At 38.0% G+C, this 27871-nt stretch overlaps 1 protein-coding gene across 1 annotated transcript; it reads right to left on the bottom strand.

The window, feature by feature from the left end:
• Positions 1 to 10163: 10163 nt before the first annotated feature.
• Positions 10164 to 26053, bottom strand: LOC145998509 (SUMO-conjugating enzyme UBC9). Its single transcript, XM_083134931.1, has 6 exons — positions 25929 to 26053; positions 22091 to 22199; positions 19965 to 20048; positions 18109 to 18226; positions 13613 to 13757; positions 10164 to 10777 (listed from the first exon to the last, which is right to left on the bottom strand). Exons 2-6 carry the CDS (start codon positions 22154 to 22156, stop codon positions 10708 to 10710), a joined length of 483 nt encoding a protein of 160 aa, XP_082991057.1. The 5' UTR covers positions 22157 to 22199; positions 25929 to 26053; the 3' UTR covers positions 10164 to 10707.
• Between the last annotated feature and the right edge of the window lie 1818 nt (positions 26054 to 27871).

Raw genomic sequence — 27871 nt, 5'->3', positions numbered from 1 at the left:
CTGTATTCCTGATAAGTTAATTGAAAAAGTATTGAGCGCATGTCATGATGATTTGGGACATTTCGGTGTCGCGAAAACCCTATCACAAGTTTACCAAGTATTTTATTGGAAAGGGATGCAGACGCATGTAAAGTCTTACGTAAAAAATTGCGAGCTCTGTCAGCGCACCAAACCAAATAAACATCCGGCAAAATTCGTCGCAAAATCTCACGTCATGAACAAACCTGGGCAGTTACTGTTCATTGACCTCCAAGGTCCGTTCACGTTGGGTCCGAAGCGGGAAAGGTTCCTATTTACGGTTTTAGATGCTGCATCCAGGTATATGGTTGCCTATCCCATTGTTAATAGTAATGCCAAGACGATAGTAAATAAGTTAACTCAGATTTATTTTGTGCACTTAGGTGTCCCGAAACAGATAGTTTCTGATAACGGACCGCAATTCAAGTCAAAAATTTTTGAAGAGGCTATGAAAACATGGGGTATTCAACTGGTGTATACTCCGGTATACCATCCTAGCTCAAACCTGGTCGAGCGCTATCACTCAGAGTTAAATCGATTGATGAGGGTGCTGTGTTGTTCTAATCATAACAAATGGCCGGAACACATAGCAGAGGCGTTATACCTCTTAAATGGTTCTATTGCGACTCAGACGGGATACTCTCCTTCCGAGCTTAGGTTAAACATGTCAAGAAGACTGACGGATATTCCGCTTAGGGACGGGGAAAATAACGTCACGTGGGATGGCAAGCTGGTGATGTCAAATCTCAACAGTTTTAGTAAAAGGCAAGAAAGATTAAAAAGGCTCAATGCCGAAAAGATGGCTAATCCTGCCGTCGAAGTGGGTAATTTGGTCTTCATTAAAAACCAAAACCCAGGTGGTCTGAAAGATAAAATAATAAAAAAGTACTGTCAACTGTTTGTAGGACCTTATCTGTGCGTTGAGAACAACGGGAATTCGACGTTGTCGTTAGTTGATTGTTTATCAGGAGAAAGATTAAATAATCAGTCAATCGAAAACTGCAAATTGTGGTTATGTTCACGCGACAAATGGTTGTTTTGGGTCAAAAGGGTGCAGGAGTTGAATTTGGACGGGGTGAACGAGTTGTTGCCGATACTCATCGATTCCTGTGAGCAACCAAATGCCAGGGCAGGGGTTAAGAATGTTCACGAAAGTCTTTGAAATTTGGCAGGATAAATCTTTTGTAGGTCAAGTGATATCAAACCTGCGGCGGGCATGATAGCCAAGTTGGTGTGGTTTCGCGGCGGACTGCAGTTTTGGGATTTAATTCTGTTGTTTTCCTCAGCCTTACAAATATGGTTAGTTGGGTCATTTTGGCTCCTAGTTTGCCTCTGTTCAGACTTGCTGTACTGACTTGATCAGGGAAGTGATTTAATGAGCCAAACATCCGGGATTCTGTGGTCGTAAAGTCCAAGTGGAATCTTGCTTGCGGCGGGCTTTGGAGCCAAGTGGGCAAGGTTTTGCGGCGAGACAACGCGCAGCTGGGGTGGTCATTGACTCATTTATGACCTGATGTTACATGCAACCATGTGGTGGCCAGAGCGAAATGGACATTCACTTTCTGAGGAATTCATTCAGTAATCACGCTGTAAATACCAATACATTGTTAATAGTGTAAATAATTCTTTGGGACTTACGTGTATCAAGAGAGTATATGTCTTATGCTATATTTATGTATGTTGGAGTGTAACGTTTATTTGTAAATTGTTTAAAAGATGGAATTGTTTGTACGGGGTTCGGCCTTTAGTTGGGCGCCAGTTATGACGGTAGGTGTCATAAGCGTTCCTCACAAGTTGATGTATGTGGTTTAACCTGGTTGATAACATAGAAGTCTATTGGGTACTATAATTGCCCATAGATGGCAGTAGGATACAGATCAGCCGACAGAGCTGATATTTGATTCAAAGGACTCTCAATAGATGTCCTCAGTGCACCCTGAATTTAAATTCGTCAAATTAATGTTTTGTTTATTAATTTAATTATGATTGAGATCTTAATACAAAGAGCGATATTGTTTACTAATAACATATCACCAAGTTGGAATGCAGACTTATTTTGTATTGATTATTACGAACTTGCATAAAGAAGAAAGATCCATGAAGCCGGAATATAGGTACCGTTCAACAGGAACTGATTCCAAAGAACGGATCGTGGAACCCGTTGGCCTAGTAAAAAAACGAAGGGGCTTGGACGAATGGAATCGGATGCAAGAACTGGTGATTGGAGGAACGGATCATGGACTCGGTCCTGGAGGAGACATGTGGATGGTGGTTGAAACGCAACGGGCGGAAAAAGAATCATTGGAAATCGCGCTGAATGAAAACTATAAGTGAATCCATATGGTTGGACATGTTCCCAAAAGGTTGCGATTTACGAATCTCAATAAGTTTCGAAATAAAAGTGAGTGTGGAAAAGGATATTATAAGTTGAATTCTGTGGTGACATATCCGGCCGGAGGACTGATCACGTGTAAGTACACATCTCTTTGAATACCTGCGCAATAATCAGGTGAGTGTACCAGGAACACGAAATATTCAATAATTTATCAACTATATTCATATGCTAGCATTCGTGTGTTCGATAATGGCCATTATGCGCGAGTTGTGCTTCCGTTAGACTGGGCGGGAAAATTTGCGCGTCGCGTAGCCATCTTGGTTAAAATGTTGTAAAGGAACTCGAATGATGGCTAAAGGGTACTGAATGTGTAAATTTGAATCTGATTCATCTTTGAATTAATTCAGGCAACAATATTCCATCATGTATGGATCATAGTCATTACGTTATACATTTGCTTACTTAGAAAAACATTGGTGGAGAAAAGAGTATCAATTTTCGTATTTACCAGTATCTGTATGCAGTGCAACTAGCTTGCCGAGAAAGGCCTTTTATGTTCTAAGTAGAATGTTAAACGGGGACTGTATTATGCTCCGTTAATCTAAAAATATACATGTGCAAGCATAAATCCTTAAGGATAATTTTTTGAGAAAAGGTACAAATTCATAAAATACTGAATTGCATTATAATTCTTTATATTGTAAATTTACTTATTTTCGTGTTGCCTGCATAAAGGAAAGACATTATTGCTTATAATCTTGAGTATGGATTTGTCATTATTATTCGTTGAAACTTATCACTTCTTGTCTGATAGTTGTGAAATTGCAGGCACGCAATTGTAGTACGTGGCCTACTTCAAGGATAAACAGGGTCCGTTATAAAATTGTAATTGACATTGCTATAAATGCTTGTTGTTAAATAAACATCTATTATCGACTCGTGATTTTGCGATTTAAACCTTATGATTTTCTTATAGTGTAAATTGTGTACATATTTCTGTGTTTAATGCTGATATTCCTTTTCAGTTGGGGAGTGTACGTTTCGCTCTGGTCAATACGGGTTGTTGTTTCCATGCTTGGGGGGAAAGGTTTAGTGGGAAAGGATAGCTGTAACTATAGGTTAGGGCATATTCAGGTTGTATGATGGCAGCCTGGGGGCGTTGTGGTAATGTGGTATAAAAAGGGGGGGGCGATTCTGTTGAGGAGTAGATATGAGGAAATTGACTGTTTGAAAAGGATGGGTATTGTTAACTTCGTTTCACTGTAGTCCAATTGACATCGCTACTAGTGCTACCGATTGCAGTTCTAGGGTTTTCTGTAAAATTTTGGTCCTATTGCAACAGATATCGAGAATCTGATTTTCAGTTCCTCGATGTCAGTTTAATAAAATTTGAATCTTATTTGAGTTTCAAATTTCCAGGGGCATTTCTTAAGATCTCGAAACCCAATTTGAACTTGCGCTTCATAATAAGCCTTGCAGCCATTCGTGCGGGATTGCTCGGAATAGTGAGCCAAGGGTCACAATCTCGAACCTTGGTGTCAGTCACAATACGGTCAGCAAGAAGCATCTGGACAAGAAACATCATTCGTCTACCAGGTATGAACAAGCGTGAAAAACCCAAATTCAATCATCCATATCTCCTTTCTCTTAGTTGGAGCAGGTTCACACCACAAGTATATTTAAGCTCTACCTAAATGTGTTATTGAAGCATCCCTGTGACCTCAGATCCCTGGTAAAAGAGGGATTACAACAATAACAAGAATGATTTTTTTGTCATTCTCATTTTCTTCTTTCTCCATTCAACAGCCTATTGGGCTGGGTAGATTTGGATGTTTCTTTTCTGCTTTTATTTCACTCCAAAACTTGGAAGTAACTCCTCCTGAAAAAAGGTGTGGGGGTCACTTCGGCAGCAGCATTCACACTATCTATTAATGGTATTCCAGTTTGTGTTTGTACTTGCAAAGAAGGCAAAAAAGTGGTTGTTGAAAGCATTTGTTGGTGCAGAAGATGATGTGCTTCAATCTCATGCAAATCTTAGTTCTCCTAGATTCGATGAACAAGATGCAGAATGAATTGATGTATTTTACTTCTTGTTTCTGATATTTTTGGCTAATTTCAAAGAAGATGAAATAGATGAAAGGACTTCATGAGTCCAGATGCCAGAGCATTTATTGATTGATTGAGTTGGTGTTTTATTCAAGTTCACTTTATGCACAGTAAGGCAAATTGGGACTGAACCTACAATTTGAAGTGGGATCTGAACCGCTATATGTGCCTCCAACGGGTAAAGAACTTGGGACCCCTTGAATACAAGGCGACGACTGTACCACTGTGCCATCAGGGAGGTCCTAGACGTCAGAGTAATGTTAGTCTGCAAAATGAAGTCCAGGGCGTACTTTGTGGAAGTGGGGTTGATATTTGGGTGTCTCTTACACACCGAATATGATGACAGGATTTTCATGACACCAAAATCAAATATTTCGGCAAATTACGATGGTATCTGTTCGCGAAAAGGGATGTTCAAGTCTCGCGTCTTGCTCCAACCAAAGTTACCCTCACACTTTTTATCAGGAGGAGTTATTTCCAAGTATTGGAGTCAAATAAAAGCAGAAAAGCATCATACAAAACTACCCATCTCAATAGGCTGTTGATGGGAAAAGAGAAAACGAGGATGACAAGAAGATCATTCCTGTCATATTGTCACTGCCTAGACCTCCAGAGAACATTGAATGAGGAAGTCACAGGCGACGTCATCACTCCTTTACCAAAATACGGTAGTGGACAAAAGTAGAAAAATGGAAGGAGGAGACCTGCACGATCACCATCAATAATCATCAAGGAGTGTAACTCACCTTACGCCCATAGGCAACAGTACTGCTAGTGTCAAATAGGCCCGTGATTGAAAGGTAAACAAAATACAACATATCAGAACAAGTGTGCCTCATTCTGTATCGAATGCTCATTGGGATCAGAGGACAATCTGTTGGTAAAGTGTTCAATGTAGAGAAAGAACATGGCACAAAGACGTCAGCGAAGAATCACCAGACATCTGGAAACAGGTCAAACACAGACTAAAGTCACGGCAGCGTTTACTGTGCCACGGTCATTTTCTGGCTTAGGCGACAGTTCCAAGACACAGTAGATGTTCATGGTAGGCCAGGACAAGGTTGTCAACGAGAAGCAACACCACAACAGGGCCGATATATGGCTTTAACTGCACGACGAAACCGGACGATTCCTGCAAGACAACTGTCCTCAGACCTTGCAGCCATCTCTGAGGTTAGAGTTTCTCTCGCCAAACTGTGTACTGAAGACTCAGGACAGCTGGTCTATATGTGTGTCCCGCTTGATCCAGTGCACAGAAGGGTCCGCTTACAGTGGAGTCAGCATCATCGAAATTGAACCCTGAATGGAGGAACGTGCTTTTTCACAGATCAGTTCAGATTCAGTTTTCAAAATTATTTCCATTGCACATTTATCTGGAGAGAACTTCAATCACGATTTCATCCAAGGAATATCATGGAAAGAGATCAGTTTGGTTGAGATGGAATACTGGTATGGGAAGACATCATGCTCAATGGACGTACAGAGCTGCATGTCTCTGCTGGAGGTACTCTTACTGCCCAGAGGCACAGAAACGAGGTACTCCCAACAACATGTGTGACTTTTCATAGGCGCAGTCGGCTCAGACTTCAACTTCAAGGATGAAAAGATGATATGTGCATCGAAAAAAATTGGTGGATGACTGTCTTGAAGGTGACTGGCCACCAAGGTCCCCAGACATAAATCCTGGAGTGTCTTAGGGAGACGAGTTAGCTCGCGACCTTCCACCAAAGACAATTCGAGAGCTCTGCACTCCTCTTCATGGGAAATGGAACCAGCTGCCTGTACAACTCTTGAACCACCTTGTAAATAGCATTCTACGTCGTTGCAATGTTGTGTAGCTGTTTAGTGGTAACCTCACCCCATACATGCATTTTTTCATCAAGGAAGTATCTTCTATTTTCTTATTTTTTGCATGCGTCTTTTTGCTACAAAACAATTGTTAGTGTCATGTATTCTACTCTATTGTATACCCTATATCGTTTTAATTTTCACTGTTTTATGCAGTTCTGTCACTTCATTAATAAAACAGTTTCTCATATCTTAGTTATGCTTAACTTTTGGACACTACTGTAGTTATAAAAATTGTAATAATATTTTTCACTTTTTAATTATTAACAGAAAATGCCTCTGGAAAAATCTGATAAACTAACTCTAAATCAGGTTATGGACAGTATTTCTTGTGTAGAACCTCCAAGGTGACCATCTCGGATTTCAGACATCATGTATGGTCTCGGACACATTGTAATACATGATTGCATGCCTCCAAATGAAAACATCCTCTATACACACGTCTTCCCTTCGTGTAAAACGCGAACAAACTTACAAATGGTCAAATTTACTCGTAAAGGAGTTAAGGAGATATGGTCGTTCTTGTTTGTTAATGTCTGCAGTGACAGCCATATTGGATGTATGATGTCACACAGCCAACACGCCACAGTAGTAGGCATCAACAAAATATCACAGGCAGTAATTTTCCCCCTTTATATGCCAGAATGTCAAGTAAAGTGTAAAATATGCATAGAATCGTTGCAGAAAAGGGTACGAAATAGTTTCACTAGACATATCATATAACAGTGCAAGATATGAAGAAAACTGTAAGAATCAATTTTGTTCCTTTTTCAATTCTGAACAAAACATGTATCTATAAAAAGTTTTCCAAAACCACTATTAAAGGAGTCATGATGGATTTTCTTAGTTAGTGCATGAAGCGGTAGCCATCTTGGATTTATGACGTCACACAGACCTCCTGCCACAATTGCGAGCAAAACACCTGGTAGTACGTTATTGTGTACCACACTAGGAACATATTTTTATTTTGACATCTTGTTTCATGGAGCTCTTCCAATGGCATAGCGGTAACATAGTCATCGTGGTGTACAATTACAATATATAAACTATCCAGTCTCATCTATAGTAATCAATTAATGAAAATACATTATATAACATCTAACAAATATATGATTTACTTGTGTGTTTTGCACTTCAGATGTTTTGACTGGAATAGATAATATATGTGATTCTTACACTTAATGTGAGAGCAGTACAGCAGCGACCTTCGATTTCTGCCAGTGTCCTTGACTGTGCGTATTGTGAGGAGAGTTTTTCAAGGAGCACGTGACTGGCCGATGTGGATGACGATGTTGTACGGAATGTAAACAATGCGCCCACACACGAACAGACGTTGAAGCTGGAGTTTCGAAGTTTAATCACATCACACACCAGATTAAAAAATGAAAAAATAAAATTTTTACATGAACAAACATAACGGAACAAAACAACTTTTTTAAAAAATGTATATAATATACATATTAACATATTTACACACACAAGTTCATTGTTAACACACTACAATCAAGTGTTTTATGCATCTGACATTTCGTTATCAGTTCCATTGCTATTAATATCACTATCTCAAACGTTAATAACAAAGTTCTCAATAACATCCTCTATAATTCCCTCCTGTTCAATATATTGCTTTTCTATTGTCTCCACGTGTTGACAAACGTTTTCCCACTTTTCTTTCCGAATCTCATTAACCCTCTGTTCACACATTCATTACAGCATCAATTTAAAGGTTGTATTGTTACTGGCTATCCATTGTTTAATATTGGCCCAAATGAGTTCTATTGGATTTATTTCTGGTAAATAAGGTGGTAATCTGAGAACAGTACGTCCATATAGGGCTAGTAGATTATCTATTACATATTCTTTATGCAGTGGCTTATGAGCTTTAATAAGACTGTAAAGTTCGACCTTCAGAATTTTGTCATGAAATGGCACATTATTAGCTGTTAGCCAGGTTTGCATAACACATTTATTGCTAGCACTCCTAGGACCTACCTTTGTTTAACTGCACGTTGTGGTATGGGGCGTTATCAATAACTAAAACTGATTTGGGGGGGCAACTTTGGAATTAACTTTTCAGTTAGCGACTTTTTGTAATTTGCAGCATTCATCTCATGGTGTTGGATTTAAACATCATAAATGCACCAGGCACAAACCCAGCATGAATAATAAATCAGTCTTTGTGCTTTTAAAATGGGAGCCAACAATGCTGAACTGTTGTAATCACTCCAGTTTTTAGGTCTTGTGACATGCTGTGGATATAGGTTTCGTCCTCGTATATGATTGGTCTGCCTTCCCCCCTATATATCGGTATTGCATGTAAATATATATCATGCCTTTCCACTAATATCGCTCTGTTATTTCTGGTTTTCCTCCACTTATGTCCCATATCCCGTAATATAACGTGTACTACCTCCTCTAAACTGTATGTTGTCTTGCAGTTTTGAGAGCAGTTTCTCGACAGTTAGCACCGTTTTGTCCTCAATGTAGAAATTGTTAATTGTCCATCATAGGACACATTTCTCGAAGTCATCAATATCGGTGATTCGTTTCGGTACACAATGCACTTTCCCAGGCGTTCGAAAAGAGGTGCCTTGTTCCTCACACTGTTTCCCTTCTTTAATTATGTTTCTTAATGTTCTCACAGGCACCCCAGTTGCTGCTGCCAATCTTTTTCAATGGTATTAACATACCTCCAGAACCTGCTTCACGTTTTGCAAAGGAATGTACATTATTCACAACTTCGCGAGATTGACTGAAGCATTTTTGACCCAAGAATGGAGTTCATGGGTGGCATTTTGTTTGCCCAGAAACTTGCAGCTACTCAGATACACTTTCTGTACGATAAATAAACAGTATTATTTGCAGTTACACACAGCTAACACCTCGTAGCTAGAAGGCAGATACGACACATTGCAATGTTTCCGAGTGACTACGTGTTACTGCACATGCCTATCCAGTGTAGGCCCGCCGACTGTCTCTCACGTGATATAGCAGCCAAGGACACCGGCAGAAATTGAACGTCGCTGCTGTACCTCCAAAGTAAGTGTTAATGCAACATTTCAAGAGTTTCAGTTGGAATGTGAGATAACAAGGATGCCAAGTCTGATGGTGGCCATTTTCTTTTTCTTCTAATAAGGTTACGAGAAAATGGTTGATAAACAAAGACTAACTTGGAGCTGAGTGGCACAGAATGCTGAAGAGACAGGTTTGTTAATTTCATAACAAAAAATGATAGGAAAAGTACACCATTGGACATTATGATGTGAATTACCCTGAGTTGAGCAAAACCATACAACTGACTATTCTGTGGGGAAGAAGTGGGATGGGAAAATAAACTTCTTTAAACACAACCTAACCTAATAAAACTTCATCACAGTGGAACCTGTAACCCCGATAGTCAGCCAATATTCACTGAAGCATACATTTTCTAAAACTTCAAAAACTTAAGGCATTTGTTCTCTGCATTTTCACACAGATGGTGCTATTAAAATGGCAATTCTTATTTTGTTTAAGAAATTTAAATTTTGAATCAAATTTGACATGTCATTTACCAGTATAACACCAAAATGCAATTTTATAAACCAACATCCTCCATTTTTGTACCGGTACTGAAATTCTGATATTTTATTCACCACAATTGTTTGTGTCTTTCAGTTCCTTCAATATCTCAAATCTTGTGTTGGAATCAGTCAATATCAACACAGTTTAACAGTGGGCACCCATTTAATATTAAATTTAGGAAGCTTGAAGCTACAAAAATCTCAATCTTCTTCATTGTGATTCTTCCACATCTACCAGCTAAGCAATCCATCATGCACGATATGAAGGGGTATTGTTGAAAAAGATAGTATTCGAAGTGTTTTCACTCAGACTTCATTAAGCAAAGAAAATTAGGCTAAAATACAGTTATGATGTACATGTTACGCATGGTAAATTTTCAGATACATATAGAATAAATTATGATTATAAATTTCTACATCTCGTAAAAAAAAGTAAAAATAAAATGTTAACATTGGACCAGTCAAGGTAAACCTACCACACCACTAGACAAAAAGGTCCCCATTCATACACATATCAGAATATTTATGCATAAAACATAAGCATGATACAATTTGTCAACTTAACCTGAATTCCAATTGCCTTCAGTAAGTACTTGTTTTAATTAATATCTGCTTAAAGTTGTATTTGTCGAGAGTAACTGGAGCCTAGGTTCGCTCTCTTCCTTCCTACAACTAAACATTCACTTCCTATCAGATATTTAAGTCTTGTAGGTGGGCACAGTTGGCCCTGAAATGTTCTCAGCAGTCACAAAAACTCTGCACATAAAACCACGGTTACAAATTTCACATTACACATACAAATAACTTCTCGGAAGCAGCTCTCCTTTTTATACTGTAGTTTCACTGATCAGTCGGAGCCATTGCTCTGGCTTGTGCACGGACTCTCTTCTCATACTCAAGTCTGTTCTGGCTGTGAAAGAACAATTTAAAAATAATTACATTTCTATTAAGTTTAGTTTTCACAACAACCTTCTCGCTTGTGACAAAATAAAATATCAATGTATATTGATGGGGGTTGGGGCAAACTTCATAACAGGATTTAACAGCCATAGTAAGCAGTCATGTGGAAAACAGACATGGGTAGAAATCATGGCACTCCCCCAAAATATATCAAATGAAACATTACTACGTAATAGAATGCTTCAAGGCTTGTGTAGCACTCAAAACATGTACCTTAAGAGTCGCACTATATTCCAAAGGTGAAAAAAACCAAATTTGACACACATGTTACATATCAGTATTAGCAACCTCAACATAAATGTGACATGGCATTTAAGGGTTAATTAAAGAGGTGAAAGAACCATTCACACTCATTAATAGGGGCATGCATATTTCGTTTTTGACGAAAAAACGAAATTTGAAAAAAACACATTGTAGTGTTCATTTTTCAGTTTTTGAAAGGTGCGAGATGCATTTTGTGACCATGTTTTGTCACGAAATAATGCGAAATGAACTGCAAAAAGCGAAATTAACTCTTAAACACGAAATTTAGGGTTTATTCACCGACGCAACACCTTCTGAGGTCTGAATTATCCTGAGACTTATGCAATTCCCGGAAAATTGAGTAATTCTGCTTTTAATATTGGAGAAGCAAAAATGGACTCCTTTACACAGAAATAAACTTAATACTCTGATAACTATATAAATGTGCTATTTGAAGTGAAATGTTAATTCTGTGGAATAAGTGTAGTTTTTAAATCAAATTTAGGATTGATTATATTCACAATTTTAAAACCAAAATGTCTTTTTATATACCACTTTTCATCCAATTTTTCACCGCTATAACACCGATATTTTATTTTATTTACCACTTTTGAACCCGAAATTGACTCAGTTTTTGTACCGAAATTTTGCTTCTTTATTTACCAAAAATATGTGCCTCTACTCATTAATGATCATCCTGAATTACCATATTTGGTAGAGTACAACACACACATCTTTGCCGTTGCGCAGATACAAATTTTCGTTTTGTCTCCCTCTCTCTTAGCATCACTTGTTCTACCCTGCTCACCAACCTTTGCCATTGTTGCCATATTGGCATTCCATTCCTGGACACACTCGTGCAAATATAATTGAATAGTGCTCCAGCTCGCTGTTCACATCCTTCGGCAGGGACGGTAATGTGGCAATATAGCATGGTGTAGTGGTTGCTTCTTTTATGCAGGTTCATTGGCTAGCTAGTGACTAGTGTTGCCAAATGTAAATATTAAGCACTATTTCTGTTACGGAAGGAGAAAGGCAAAATGACTGAGTTTTGTTGGATTCTAACACCATATTTTTATTTTAAGTATTTGACTGGTTTGACATTGTGTGCGTGTATTGCGTGTGTGTAAGTGAAAGTGCATGTGTTTGGTTAGTGAACGTTAAGTTCCATAATGCCTCGAGTACTATTGTTCATATTTCATCACTTTAGAATTGCTCAAAAGAAATAATTTATGTGGATGCATGAGCATTTCAACCCTCGTCACCGGCACATGTGCTTGTAGTAATTGTATGATGGAAGTTGTTATTTTTGCTGCTTAATGCGATGCATGTTGGTTTTTTTTTGTGTGTGTGTTAAAATTTGTATGTTTTGATGGGTGACAAGTTCATAACAAAAGAAAAAGCCACGTGGCTTATTGTCTGGTGGCAATATATGTACTACTTATTCTTGTTGCGGAAGCCGGCATCGTTTGTAAATGTACAACAAAGACAGCCGACTGTCTGCCATCACAGAGAGGCAATAATACTGCTTAAGGAGGAGTGTTTGTGGTCCAATTGTCGCTGTTTAACACGTTCGCAAGTTACACTGTTCTACAAATTTCCACTTTTTTCTGTTACAGAAAGGAAAGTAGCTCTTTCTTTCTGAAATTGACCTCCTGAACACGAATTTAATTTTCTAAGATTGGCTCTTAATTTGAGTTATGGCATAATTCATGTTACATAACAATTAATCATAATCAATGTGGGCATAACTTAATAAATATATTAAGAGTGCCCGCAAAAGGAGGCCATGGGGTACTTGGGAAGAATTAATACAATTCAAATTTTGATATTAAAGCGTGAAAACACAGATGAGAGATGCCGTGAAAGACAGATGCAAATTAACTTAACGCTGGTGATGCTTTATGATAATTCTCTTAACTGGGGGAAAGCATAACTTTGTTTCCTCCACTTTAAACACTTCCGTAATCAGCATCCTCATATTAGTAAAGATTGGGTACTCTCATTTCTGTAACAAAACGTGTGCAGAAGAGTGTTATTAGTTCTCAAACCAGTGGTAGTGTCAGTCGTGCATCACATGTCGTTGCAGTTCCAGTACCAGTGTGGACGGGCTTATTGGGAGTGAACAGTTGAAATGCCACCAGGTTCATTAATGCAATGGAAAAATAATAAATTGTTTCATTTTATTTGAAATCACTATGAAGAAGTCTTCTTCAATAAATTAACAAAAATTATAAACACATTTTTTAGAGTATCTCCCATCGAAAAGAGTGTCGAATAAAATGTGGAATTTTGCCTCGTTCTGAAATCCTGGCAACTAAAAAATAATCACTGATTTTTTTCTAGTTCAATGGAAACCTTGTTCTAGTTGAAATTCTGTTCCCCCTCATACACCAAGAGCAGTATTCAGTATGTTACCATTATGTGAAATTCATAGCACAGAAATGCCAAACGGGTAGACTGCCACACAGATCACGACAAACTACAATTTTTACACAAAACCTTCTCCCAGATATCCTGTATAGAACAGCTAACTCCTTACCAGTAAATGGTGTAAGCCTCAGCCTGTGCAGGATCCTTCACATTGGGCTCATTGAGCAAGTCTTGGATGCCTAGAAGAATCTGCTTAATCGTTATGGCTGGTCGCCAGTCCTTCTCTTCATCAAGCAATGACAAGCACACGGTACCTACAAAACGATGAAGACATTAATGTACTACAGGGCATTTGTATGGTTTATTAACCCCAATAAGCACAGCTAGTGACTAGGTAAAGATAAAGTTCCCCATGCACATTGGTTCCACGAAAGCACATGAGGGGATGTAGAGAGAATGCTGAAATAACTTTGTATACTTCCTTTTTTTCCCTTTTGTTTTTTGCTAGAATGCCTAAGATGTGTGAAAAAAAAACCCTCCTCTTTTATCAAATTGAAAGGGTCCCAGGTTCGATACCCAAATGGATGCACATAATAGTTCAGATCCCACTTTAAACTGTAGGTCCAGTCCCAATTAATCTTTCTATACATAAAGTGGACTTAAAAACAAAATAAATCAATAAATAAATCAATCTAATAGATTTTCAACTATTTCAAAGTTCATTTCAGTGGGGGAGTGTAGTCTGATGTAATAATTTGAAATAGAGCTGACCTAATACTGATGAATTGGAAAGTAGGTTGCAATTTAATCTCAGATATCAGCAGATGATTTTCAGAAGCCTGGTGTCTGCAAAAAAAATCTGCGTGTGTTGAGTCTGAATATCCTGGAAATTATGCACAATGCCTTTCAATATTTATGTAAAAACATTGTGGTGAGAAATTGATTTTATGATCAAAAGGTTATCTAAGGTGATTTTATGAATATTTGAAAGCAGAACTGTAAGTGGTTGCCTGGTAACATGGCACCACAACCCCAGGCAGAGAACCGCAGGCTTATATTGGCAAAAACCGCATGCTGTCCTCAGTGGAGTATAACATGTCTTATAGTGTGCGAGCCTCTCGGAAAAGCAGAGTACACTTTTCTTCCAGATCAGTTTATAGGAGAGATCTTATCGTGAATATACCTGAAAACCAAGTGAGGAAATAAGGTTTACACTAGCACTTCTAGCGCTGCTTCATGCAAACTATGTGGGAGCAGGCAATGACATTTCTACGGCAGTAGATTGAACTGTATGCAGTATGTAGCAAAACAGGATTTGGAACCAAGTGCTCCAGGCAGAAAGGATAAATACATACTATATTGTAATATTAAAGGTGTCCTAAACGTTAAAACCAAAAAATATAAGATCAATACTGCACACTCTTTGGGCCCTCGCAGGGCCATATTAACGAAATAACATAGCATAATAATAAGTTAATACTGATAAACAGAGTACATGACACAATTATCAAAGGAGTTACAGTCAAACCCAGATTTTACGTTTTTCAGGGGCCTGTAAATAAAAAAACGTAAAAAGTAGGAAAGCATAAGGGAGGGGTGAAACTCAAGTGTCAGTAAGAAAGGACTACCCAATCGACTTTTTATGGGGTATATTGTGTCAAAACTTATTTAACAACGGGAAAGAAGTATGATAATGAATTTTTAAGGAAAAAAGCAAGACGTGCTGTGAAACTCAATGACAGATTAACGGGACCCACTTTCGAAGTTAGGGACGGGTGGATCACTGCTTCTAACTGCCACCTATTAGGTTCAGTTTATGCATCTCATTGTGGGATTTCTCTGTTTACTCCATAAACTGCTAATTAGTTGCTATTTCAGAAGTCCCGGGTAATTGGAAGGGGGGGTATCATTTATAGCTGGACGCCAAGCATCTTTATTTTACTGTAATCAAAGTGTCCTGAAGACATGCAGAATGGTTCAGATTCCACTTTGAGCTGCATATGTATCCAGTCCTAATCAGCCCAACAGCATGAAGTGAACAAAACAAGCTTTGTCAAACTCACGCATGTTGAGACGTCGCAATAAATTAACAGTGATGCCCCCAGGATTTTCGAAAGGGAAAGATGGGATTAAGTATACTTCTTATAGTAGTCAGTCCTTACCATGCCTTCTTTTCCTGCCTTTGAAGTTTTTTTTAAAAAAAATGCTGGCCAGAGGGGGTGGGGGGGAAACCCATTAACCCCCTTTTGGCATGCCATTGATTATTATTTACATCCATGTTGATCGATGATTTATTATTGGATTTACAAGTCTTGCAGAGGGCCAAACACCCCTTCCATCAATAGTTTCCCCGTAAATAACATGTTTCCTTTTCCTTCTTTCTTTTTTTGTCTTCCATTTTCAGCACCTGAATCATTCCGATGCGGCAATTATATTATTCTTAGCATTATGTGCATTTCCTTCCTGCACTGCTCTCTTTGTTCAAGGTGTTTATCAGATGGAAGAACAAGGAAAAAAAAATAGGTTTGTCTTTTTTTGTAACTCCTTGCTTTGTATCTGGTGCTGGTGTTTCCTATCATCAAAGCAAAACAACCTTGGGAGGCAAGATTCAAAACAATGCAGTTTTTCTTTCCTTCAGTCATAGCTCTAGAGCCTTGAGACAAAACATTGGCGCTTGTTGCCAGCTGCTGGCAGACACCCCTCTGACTGGTTTATAATGAGGGAAGCGGAGACAAACAGGTGGTGGAGCGGCCAAAATACAGTTGGCTCATTCCGGGCCAAGTTGCAGATGGAAAGAAGGAAGGAGGAGGGAGAAAGATCACTGATTAGATGCTCTTCATGCTGTTATGTCAATACATATGAGCAAGATATCCCACGCTGGCCATTAGAGAAAGAGAAAAGGGTTGAATCTTTCAATTACTGCATAACTGTGCACAGTGGCAGATTAATGAGCTCCTGTGGTGGGAAGGTGGGCTTTTTTTCCCCTTTTTACTGGCCCTACGCTATGTTCCTTTGTTGTTCGTATGATCCTTGTTTGTTGAATGTGTTATTCAGGTTCAAAAGCAACAACGTAATTTTAGATGTCCGAGGAAAGGAGACGGAAGATGAAAGATTATCGTTTATCGCCATTATGATAATTTGTTAAGATGTCTTGTGTAAGGGGATCTCACTTCCACACGAGCAAGAAAATCGAGGTAGAAATACTTGTCACTTTTCAGTAATTACAAGACTAGTGATGATACCATAGGGGGCATGAGAAAGCAACCCCCCCACCCTGCAAATACAAATGAGAAAAGTTGACGCACATAGGTATATATAGGGGGATGTTGGAGATGGTGTGATCAGCACCATGGTCCGGCCACCTTTACTCCACATATTCTTCGATTTTTGCCAATTTAAAGGTGATGTGATCAGCGCCATGCTTCCGCAGCCCCCTTGCTATTTTGGCCCAAATACGCATTTGAATGGCATTTAGATGTGCACTAAATTTGGCTGCTCTCAGAAAATATTGCTGCACCCCTCGTTTATTCACTCATTTTTCCTGGCCCCATCACTTTACAACATACGAGTTACGCAATATGCATAGAGAAAACATTCTCTGCCTCACGTAGCAGAATCAACTTGGGAGGGAGGGAAGTCACGTGGTCAACAGAACATGTTTTTGGCAAATTTTAAAACATCCTCACGGCTCTGAGAAAGTATAAAGCGGGAAACTGGAGTTAGAGCGAATGTAAGATCGAGGTGAACGTCCTATTATTTAACATGGCCTTTTGCCAGGGCCTGACTGGATGAACATATTAAGCGGAGAAACGTATAATGCGGGAACGTAAAATCGGGGTTTCACTGTACTAACACATGTAACATTGAACAAATAAATAAATAATGTTGATATTAATAACAATGGTTACAAATAACACAAAGTAAAGATTAGCATTACAAATTAGGATGATCTCAGAGGATCATTACAAAATGTTTGTGCTTATGGCTTGACCCTCTGACAATACCATTAATGCTAGATAGCATTAGTACTCATAGGCTGTGTCTGAAAGGTGCAAGACTGTACTTGAAGTGAGCATCCTCCAAGCATGGTATTGAAGTTGTGGACTGGAAGTGAAAGTCTTTCGAATTGCACTTCGACTGCAGCGCCAAACACGATTAGTAGGTATAACCGAGGACATGTTGGTTTTCCAAGTTTTAAACACTTGTTTTTCACCATAGAAATCACATAGCATTTTCAAATGTTCTTACAAATACATTTCCACACATTAAAACTTTAACCAACAACTTGCTGGACCATAACGTATATTTAACCTGCGTTGCTGGCTTTCTACCTCTGTGATTTTAAACAAATGAACAATAAGTGTGAAAATCACGTGACCTAGTCAGCAACGAACTGCGCTGTGAGCTGTGTACTTCTGTGCTTGGCACTTTCGAACTGTACTAGGTGACGTCACTTCCGTCAAGACCAGACCTCAAGTCTGTACTTTCTACCTTTCAAACAGAGCCTAATTTGTTAGCAGCACAAGTGACTCAAGTAGCAATAGGAAATAAACAACATAGTACTTTAAAATATTAACATAGTGCAACTTACATAAGTGTCAACAAAAATAGTAATAATTCACCCCTTCAAAGGATTTAACTAAAATTAACATTTTGCATGCTCACCTGAAGGGTATACATTTACATGGAAAAGAGGAGGCTCAAATTTGCACTTTGGAGGGCTCGATGGATAATCGTCCTTGAAGATCATTCTCAGTTTGTACAAACCTCCTTCCCAAGGTGTCTGGAAAAGAAGAAAAAGTCAGTTATATTAGTACTAGGAGGATACTTTAGTAAGGCTTGAACTAACTAATTTTCTGATATGAATGCATTAGTGAATTGTCCAAATAATACTGACATTTTAACACAATTGTTATTTTTAGCTTAACTTATGATTTACAAAGAATGAATTTGGACGGGTGTTGTTTTGCAACATCTTCGCTGCAGCTGCCTTTTGTCAATGCAAGGTTAATACATTGTTTTATCTGTGTAAGCAGGAACACAAAAAAGAAACTCGACATATGTATCAAGAAAACTTAAAAATCTGATGTTTCGCCAGCTTCCCACTTGCATTGTCTGGCAATGATATAAGATTATTACTTAAGTAGTTTTGGATACATTTCATAAACTAAAATGTTACTTTCAGTTATATTGCTTATTGATTTGGTTTATTTTATTTCACTGTTCTGCCACATTTGGTTATCACGATGATGAGGATGAGTGATGATATGATGAAGGGTGCTCACAAACAACACTGACTGACTGACTGAATTGGTGTTTTAAGTGCACTTATGCACAGTAAGTCTAATTGGGACTGGACCTACAGTTTAAAGTGGGATCCGAACAACTATGTGCCTCCAGCAGGTATCGAACCTGGGACCCCTTGATTACAAGGCGACGACGCCACCACTGCGCCAATGCGGAGGCCCTAGGTTGGGATTTGAACCTGGGACCTCTGGCATAGCACAGTGTGATGACCACTCCTCTACAAAGGTTAGCTTTCAGTTTTACAACGTGCAGTTTCATTTTTCTTAACAACAGGACTTAACAGCATAAAAAGCTGGGATTATTAAGATACATTCAGACTGACCAGAGGTAGTTGGCTTCGGTAATTAAACATCAAACTCTGCCTTTCATTTGTACATGTGCGGCACACATGTGTTACACTATAGCTCCCTTATATCATGGTGGAATATTCAAATATACACGTAGGACACAATGATGACACTAATAACGCCAAGATTTCTGAGAACTCTGAAAATATACAAACTACAGGCTTCCCATTACTTCAACTAGCAACATTGATTCTTCCATGCCAGGGTTTCAAATACATTACAACATGGAACAAGCCCTTCCTGATGCTGTAGTGGTAACAGTGCCTTGTGATCCAGAGGTCCTGGATTCAAACTATGAAATATGGAAGAGCGGCTTTCTTCTGTGTTCCAACTCTTCTGTACTACTACTTCTAAATACTGATTGGACAAAAACTGGGGCAAATGGGAACATGCATACCATCAATTATTCTGAAATCAACGTAACAAATTCAACATAGTACCACTTAAGAGGGTTTTCGAGTGGTTAAATGATAGATCATTATTTTTAGCCTATCAATAAGCATGAACACACACAGGAAAGAAAATGTGAATGTATGAAAATCGAAACCTTATTAATTAATATTTCCCCTCAGTTCTTACACAGTGATAAGTTGAGATCTGGGTGTGCTAAAGTGCCATTGTCAAAAGAATTAAACCCGGTGGAGGCACATAGTGGTTCGGATCCCACTTTAAACGGTAGATCCAGTCCCAATTGGCCTTACTGTGCATAAAGTGGACCTAAAACATCAATTCAATGAATCAATCAAAAGAATCGAGCATTTTGCAATTTGCATTAAAAAATTTAAGCTTTCATGTATGTCATCAAAAGTACACATCAAGCAAGCAAAACTATTTATACATATAAAAGTAAAACACTGTACCACTTACAGACTTCTTTCCTGGAATGGCACATTCCCAGTTCATCAGATTCAACGTTCCATCTCCATTTTTTGTAGGCCTTGCAACAAATCCCTGTTGGAAAAGAAAAAATACAAATGTAGTAATGCTATCACTCTCATTCAACTGTATTATGTAAGTTCATTCAATAGGTCTACGTTTCCTACAAACAAGACACAGAGATGCTATATGATGCACTATTATGTAGTCTTGGATTGTAATATCAGCAGGATGACTTGCATAAACATACTAAAGGGCTAGTTTGGGTGCATCATGTTTTTACAGATATTTCAAATGCAACAGAATGCAGCTTTTACTGCCACATGCAATGACAAATCAATCAATCAATTGACTGCTTGTATTGATGGACAAATTAAGATTTATGTGCACAACTACTTAATACTATGTATTTATACAGGGTTATAACAGTGATAACTCTAAATGTTTGCTGTAAGAACTTGGAACTATTTAAATGAAAATAGGTATCAAATGAAAGCTTACACATCAGAGAATTTACAATTACAAGTTCTCAGTGTGTGCTTCACACGTAAGTCCATACATACAAATTCAGGCCAAACTTTCTCCACTGTCTCTCAAAAGGAAGAAATCCATTCGCATAAGATCGGCAAATCTCCCTGGGTGGCCACAGTTATAAATAAGATTTAATTACTTACTTTTCCTCTACGTTGTAGAGTTCTTTTTGAATATCATTGTATTTTAAAATTTAGTGGATGGTTGGTAAGACTATCTTACAAGAACTTGTAAGCCGATTTGGACGGTTGGTAAGACAGTCTTACCAGCACCATGTGGCAGCAATTAACATGCCATTTCTTGAAAACAGTGGCATATACTGGGTTAAGAACCTGGGCTATCGCACCATATCATAGTGTTCGAATGGACAAATATTTGCTGGTGGGAGTGTTTTTGTATTTTTAACTCATTTGGTGGTGGCAAGTTGAAGTGATCTGACTGATTAAAAATATATACCTCATAAATTAAACATGGAAATGTACAAGCACTGTTAGTAAGGAAAGGATTTCAAGAATTTCATTCTTATTTGCATAAATAAGAGGCCCATATTGTGAAATATTATGTAGGCCTATATACGAGAATAAAAATAAAATTTCAACCTACCTATTTTCACGATTTTAAGTTCGGGTATACAAAGAATATCCGCACACCATCCGTGAGTTAAAAGAAAGTATTGTATGAGAAATTGGGAGAATTACAGTAGACAAACTTGCACGTGTAAATGCAAATTTCCTTCAGAGATGCCAGGAATGTGTTGCAGCAGAGGGACATCATTTTCAACACCTTCTGTAGTCAAGGTTAGTACACAATATGAAAATTGTAATTTTAATAGCCGACTCTAGCGACTGTCACGGAGACCGTTCACCAGGAAAGACAAGCACTGATGCCGGGCCGCTTGCCACCGAGTCTCGCAGTGAATGTTGGGGAATGCTCTGTACATTTTTCATTCACTTGGTCTATTCAAGTGGCCACAGGGGTATGCCTAATCCCAATTTCTTTGTTAAATTTTGAATATCTTCTATTTCCTTTAACTTTCATTATTGGGAGGTCTACTGTATAAATTTCATTCACCTCCACTAAAAGCCCTTTCATTCCGAAAAAAAAAGAAACATTTAATATCTCTATGACAATGAGTTCTTCAGCAACTTTCTCTTTTTTCTTTATATCAGATATAGCAATGGCTACATTTTTCCTGTGACCAGGACAGATAGTTTTACACTTGTATCAAAAAATTCTACCTGAATATTACAAAGATTCAATAAATATAATATTTAAATGAATACAATGGAACGTCAATTTTAAGTTTTTCAGTGGACCAAGTTGAATATGTAAAATCAGGGAAAATTTTAAAACATCTTGATATGTTGGGATCATCAAGTTTGAATGCATAATAGACGAAAATGTAAAATCTGGAACATTAAAATCAAGGTTCCACTGTATGTAGAATGTATTATACAGATTCTTTAGTATTCAAGCATATTATGATATGCGTGAAAAAGCAACAACATATCTCTGATGGCACCAGACTAAAGCAGATGTTAAAAATACTTTTGTGTACACGCCCTACAACCACCCCATACACTTACAAATGGATGATCTTTCCTCCAAGCTTTTCGTTCCTCAGCAAGTCTGGCTATGGCAATTCCTGACATAATGACTCTTTTGCTTGTTCAGTGATATGCTGTACTAAAATTCCTGCAAAACAGAAACAATTTAGGAATGAAACAAATATCACAAGGGGCAAAATACATACATACTGCACATCGACATTGAACATTTTTCAACTTTCTGTTTAGGAGCTGGTGTGTAAATGTTTCCATAGTGAAGAAACATTTATCTACAGAGGTAGATGAGTTTCTGGGCACATAATGTAAATAGTATGATTTCAAGTGCTCCCTGCCACTTCCTTGAGAGAGAAAAAAGAGAGACCTCATCACATACTCCACAGTAGTTTAAGAATTACAAAAATGTTTGTGTGCACATATTCCAAATGAACATTTATTATTAACATGATGCTGGGTTCTACAGTATATTTCTTCAACTACAGTGTTGTGCAAATTAATGCAGACAAAGAGAGAAAAATCATTTTTTTACAGTTACCCGGCCACCATGAATGTAAGTTGCTGTGCTACAGTTCCACAATCGATTGTGCCGTTCGATATGTTTGTGTTGACTCGTGGATAGCCCCTATACATAGCGATATATGAAAATGAAATAGTGGACTATGGGTTGAGACTAACATGGTGGATTTTTACATATATATTTCTATTAGTATTGTCACATTGAAATGATATTTGATTCTACAACATTGTATGCACTCAAGCGTGGGAGAATCGAACAAGTATGAGCAAGCAAAATGGTCCTATGCAATACTCTAGTGTTTACATTCCAACAGTGTTAACAGATGGCCATGATGATGTACACTGGCAAAGTCTTGGATGGGAGGTTTGCTGCAGACAATCTATGGTGCTTATCTCATGATACTTGATGTTTGCTGTAAATGCTCATGCAATTTCAATGTGTAACCAGATTCCCTAGGTTCTGAAATCTTCTGAAAAATTAAATTGTTAAACTGAAAGAAAAAAAATTAATAAAAATTGTCAACGTGTACAATTCTGCAACTACAAACAAGAAATTTATTTTTGTAAGTTGCAGGAGGAAGGTACGATGAATCGGAGCAAGAAATATGTCAAATGTAGAAAAATTTATTGCAAGAATATGGGAAAGAAGTTTGCAATAAAGTAAAGTGAAGAAACTCTATTGAGAAACATGGCTAATTGACTGAATTAAGATACTTTACGTTGCTTTTTTGCCACTTTTGGGTAATCTTCACGATGAGGATGAGTGATATGATGAAACTGATGATGTAATGCTCACAAGAACACCCAGTTCAAAGCTGACCCCTGGTGTTGTAGCATGCTGTGCTAACCACTTCACCATGGAGGTTGGATGTGTGATTCGTTGTCAATTACCAAATATGTTAATTATTAACCTAATTAACAAATATTAATCCAATAGTATCCCTTTTGTGCAACTACATGATCAAATTAATTAAATTCTTCTTTATGGAACACCTTGTGGTATTTTTCCAACTCCACAGTGCACAGAGGAAAAAGTACCCGTTACCCACATAAATTAACACAGGCATAAACTTGATACATGCCAACAACTAAATAATGTGTGCATCCACATTTTAAAAGCTGGTAAAATTAGCTCAAAAAAAGATAACTTCACCACCTAATGAAGCTAGTCACTCAGTAGCAGTTCCGCTTGTTTAATTGTTTCTTAAAAGTTTCATAGGAGAAAGACAAAGAATTACAGAATTGTAGTAATACTTGTTACAATAAATTTGAACCTTGGTGAAAGTAATTACTACTTTTGGACTTCTGAAAAGTGCAATTTATTAGGAAAAAAATGTAAAAAGTACCTCATGCAATCATCCGCACTTCTCATTGACAAGACATTTTTTGTTCATAGAACAAAGAGTTCTAGAATAGTGGAAATTATTGTGAAAGTAAATTGGAAGCTTTCAGAAAGTATTTACCATCGTTTGAACTTCCTAAGAGTCCTATTTATCAATGAAAAGCACACCCACTCCCCATTCAGAAGACGTTCACAGAATACTGCCAACACAAGGCTCAGAGGTACATTGTGCTTGAGACCAGCACCAACATGAGATCTTGGAAAGCATTTAGGATAATTATTGTAATGCTAAAACACTAAGGTATTTATAGATGATATTAGAATACTAAAAGCCCTAAACCAGACTTGCCTAACCTAACTACAAAATCCCTTTGCACCACATATGAGGTGTGGCTAGAAAAAAAAACCGGACTGTTGCTACAAAATCCTTTAGTGGTTATTTTGTACAATATGAACATTATCCCCTTCAAAGTACTCCCCTGCACTATCGATTCACCGCTCCATACGAATCTTCCATTGCTGGAGACCGTGCTGGAAATCATTTTCCGAAACCATGTTCATGACCTCCATCGCTCCGGCCAGTTTCTAACATACCTTCAAAAGGGACTCTATATAGAAAAGTGGGTAGTCAGAGCGCCAGAGCGGAAGCAGGGCCGTAGAAGGGGGCGGTAACTTAATCACCCCAGGGGTGCAGCCTGGATTCGGTGGGAAATTTGAACACATCAACCACCTCGCACTACGTCTTAACTTCAAATGGCTGTACAGTTGAAAATACTTATTTCCGCGCTCCAGAATTATATTATTTACAATTAGCAGCACATAATCTTCATAAAAAAGAAAATGTAAAGCTTTGGAATGGTTCCAACGGATTTCTTCATTTTTACACAAGAAACTACTTACGGAAATGAGTTTCTGTAGCATTTAGAAGTTTGTCGAGGAATTTTCTTTCGTAGAAGTTTGTCGAGGTATTTTCTTTCATCGTGAAATCTATTTCACCGGGAAATCATGTATTTTTCAACAGAAATATCTCTCCGACGCACAATTGTGGTTGCTTTTCATTTGCTTGCACTACGTGAACCAAATGTTGCAAACGTTTCATGATGTAACTCCCTGTCAGTGTTTCCAACCATGCAGTTTTTTTTGCAAGAAGATGACAATTTTAACTATGTTTGTCTAACATAACCGAACCTATCCTGACCTTGCCGTGCATGGTTCGTGGGGCTATTCATGAATTGGGACTATCCGTGAATGGTTTGTGGGGCTACACATGCATGGTTCGTTGAGACTATCCATGCATTGTTCGTGGGGATTTTTCGGTTAACAAGGTTGGAAACACTGCATACCCACTGATAATCTACCACGCTAGTCAAGCTGCCTCGCCATATTGAGTCTTACGAAAGCGCAAAAAAGGAAGAACAACAATTACTCCTCATGTCACAAATTGAAATTATTTTCGTGAACAAAGAAAAATAACACCTTGAAGAATCTTTCGCAATGCATAGGTGACCGAATAGGTAAGTACGAATGTTAAAAATGCCGAAATAAACGAGTGAGAGGTCTTGGGACCATACCGAAGTTTGGTAAAATTACGATATTTTCATATTCCTAGATAGTCACTAATAGCAGTAACTGGGGGCCGTCCCACGAGACTTGTTACGCCCCTGGAATCGCTGTTACCAAAAAAATATGTACCCACTTTACAAAGCAATCAACGGAGAGCTAAATTTCAAATAATTTCCAAAAAACTCGCAGTAAGAAAGCACTAAACGATCATGTGTTAACAGATATAAATAGAAATCGAACTATGTGAAAAATGAACAAACTTGGATCAGTAACAGACAAGTGTATTAGTTTAGTTTCGTTTGCTCCTCTATACTTAATTACTACTGAAAAATTTAACATGCCAAAAAATAACGCGCCAAGCTTGTTCCCTTCACCTTTTTTACATAGGAACAACTTGCAAAGTAGCAATACTATACGAACTAATTTTAAAACACTTACTTATTCTTAGTGTACAGTAATATTTGAACTAGGAAGAATTGCAAAAATTAACATTCTCTTGTAAACTAAATCGAACCTAGAAGATCGAGACGAAAATACAAAGTAGTGATGGGTCGTTCGTGAACGAGTCGTTCAAAAGTAACGACTCTCTCTTGTGAGCGGTGAACGACTCGTTCACCAGAATTGAACGACACGTTCAAAGAGTCGTATGTGTGCCACGACTCCTCCGCCCGCCAAGCAACTATTATTCCATTATTCCCTCTCCTTTCCACGAATTTTGCGAGGAAGGCGCATGCGCAAGTGTATACTCGCCTGGCGACCGGAATTTTTTTAAAGAAAGCAAGTCGATTCTGCAGGCAGCAAATGGGGACTGGAGAGGAGAGGGAGGGGGGGTCCTCTCTGTTCCTTTTCCCTACCCCTAGTTGAGTAAAGCTGGCTGAAACGTGCCGTGTACGATGAGAGGGGAAGGAGTATGCTCGCGAGTCGACTCTTTCCTTCGTTCAAAGAGTCGTGGCACACTTTAGCGACTCTTTGAACGAAGGAAAGAGTCGACTCGCGAGTGTTGTTTGCAGAGAGAGACAGCGCGCAACCTCAGCCCATGACGGGCAGCGAAGAACAGCCAACAAATTTGTCCTGTAGTTTCAAGTTCGGCCAAACCATTAGCGCTAAAATTACAAGAAATTAAATGTTAGTAAAAAATATTAGGGGAGTCTTGTAAAGATTTTGGGAAGGTGTTAGGCACAGACCTCTTGATTACAATATTCCGATTAGCCTATTTTGAGTTGTTATTGTTTAAGTCCACTTTATGTGCAGATAGGATAGTCGGGACTGGACCTACAGTTTAAAGTGGGATCCGAACATCCACTTTGTATTGAACACGGTACCCCTTGATTACCGGCGACGTTATAACTACGCCATCGGGGAGACCCGATTAGCCTATTGGAGCATAAAAGTGGACTTATAACAATTTTTGCCAAGCAAACCATTTTAATACATGACAGCGTTAACCACTATGCTATTAAAGTGAATCAGAAAAGGGAGGCAGTAATTTATAATTTGCAACACAAAATACTTAGTGTGGAAAGCGATTGTTACTTTTAATTATTTTCTAAAGCGCCGGCCTCCATGGTGGAGTGATTAGTACACCTCATTACTCATCTTGATCTTCGCGATTACCCAAAAAAAGTGACAGAAAGGCGAAGTAAAATAAACCAAATCAATCAACCAATCATTATTTTTCTAAAGCAAGATCAAAGACAATAAACGCCTTTTGTTTTATGTTACTCCAAATCCAAAAATGACGTAATACAAGCAGCAAGCACAAGTTCAAATGATAAACCTTTAGTGAAAATAACAAACGTATTAAAACAAAAATTATAACTTACAATTTTTTATATTCAGTTAAGAATTACCTAATAGAACAAACCACATGATAATGAATTAATTATAAGTGGACTCGTGAAATGAAGGTCTTTTTATATTTGAATACTACATTATGTTCTGTTTTTCTGATTTTTTAATAAAGAACCTGAGAGACAAACACACGCTCACACACGCAGTTATACATAATTTCTTATAATCCGATCTATAATAGATATTCAATTTGTTATAACATTAATTTAATATATTTTGTGTAATACAAGGAACAAATTTGAAATTATGCGGGCAACGGTGGGAATTTCCCCTCTAACGATCATATCATGCAATTTCCCTCTCTTTCTCTCTGTATGCATGTGTACATACATATACTTATATATTATACACGTGAGATTAGAAGATTAAAATTTAAGTCACATTGAAATGATAACGTTATTAGAGACGAATCACAAATTTACACCAATAGAAACGCAGCATTATATACAAAATAAAAGTAAAACACAAATGAAAAGCAAAGATAAATATGAAAATTCAGTGCGCAAAATCATTGCAAAACAAAAATGCAA

The sequence above is a fragment of the Lepisma saccharinum genome, chromosome 14, assembly GCF_977018435.1.
Source record: "Lepisma saccharinum chromosome 14, izLepSacc3.1, whole genome shotgun sequence".
In the NCBI taxonomy this organism is placed as follows: domain Eukaryota; kingdom Metazoa; phylum Arthropoda; class Insecta; order Zygentoma; family Lepismatidae; genus Lepisma; species Lepisma saccharinum.
The sequence above is the reverse complement of the archived record's forward strand: the minus strand, read 5'-3'. Positions and strand labels throughout refer to the sequence as shown.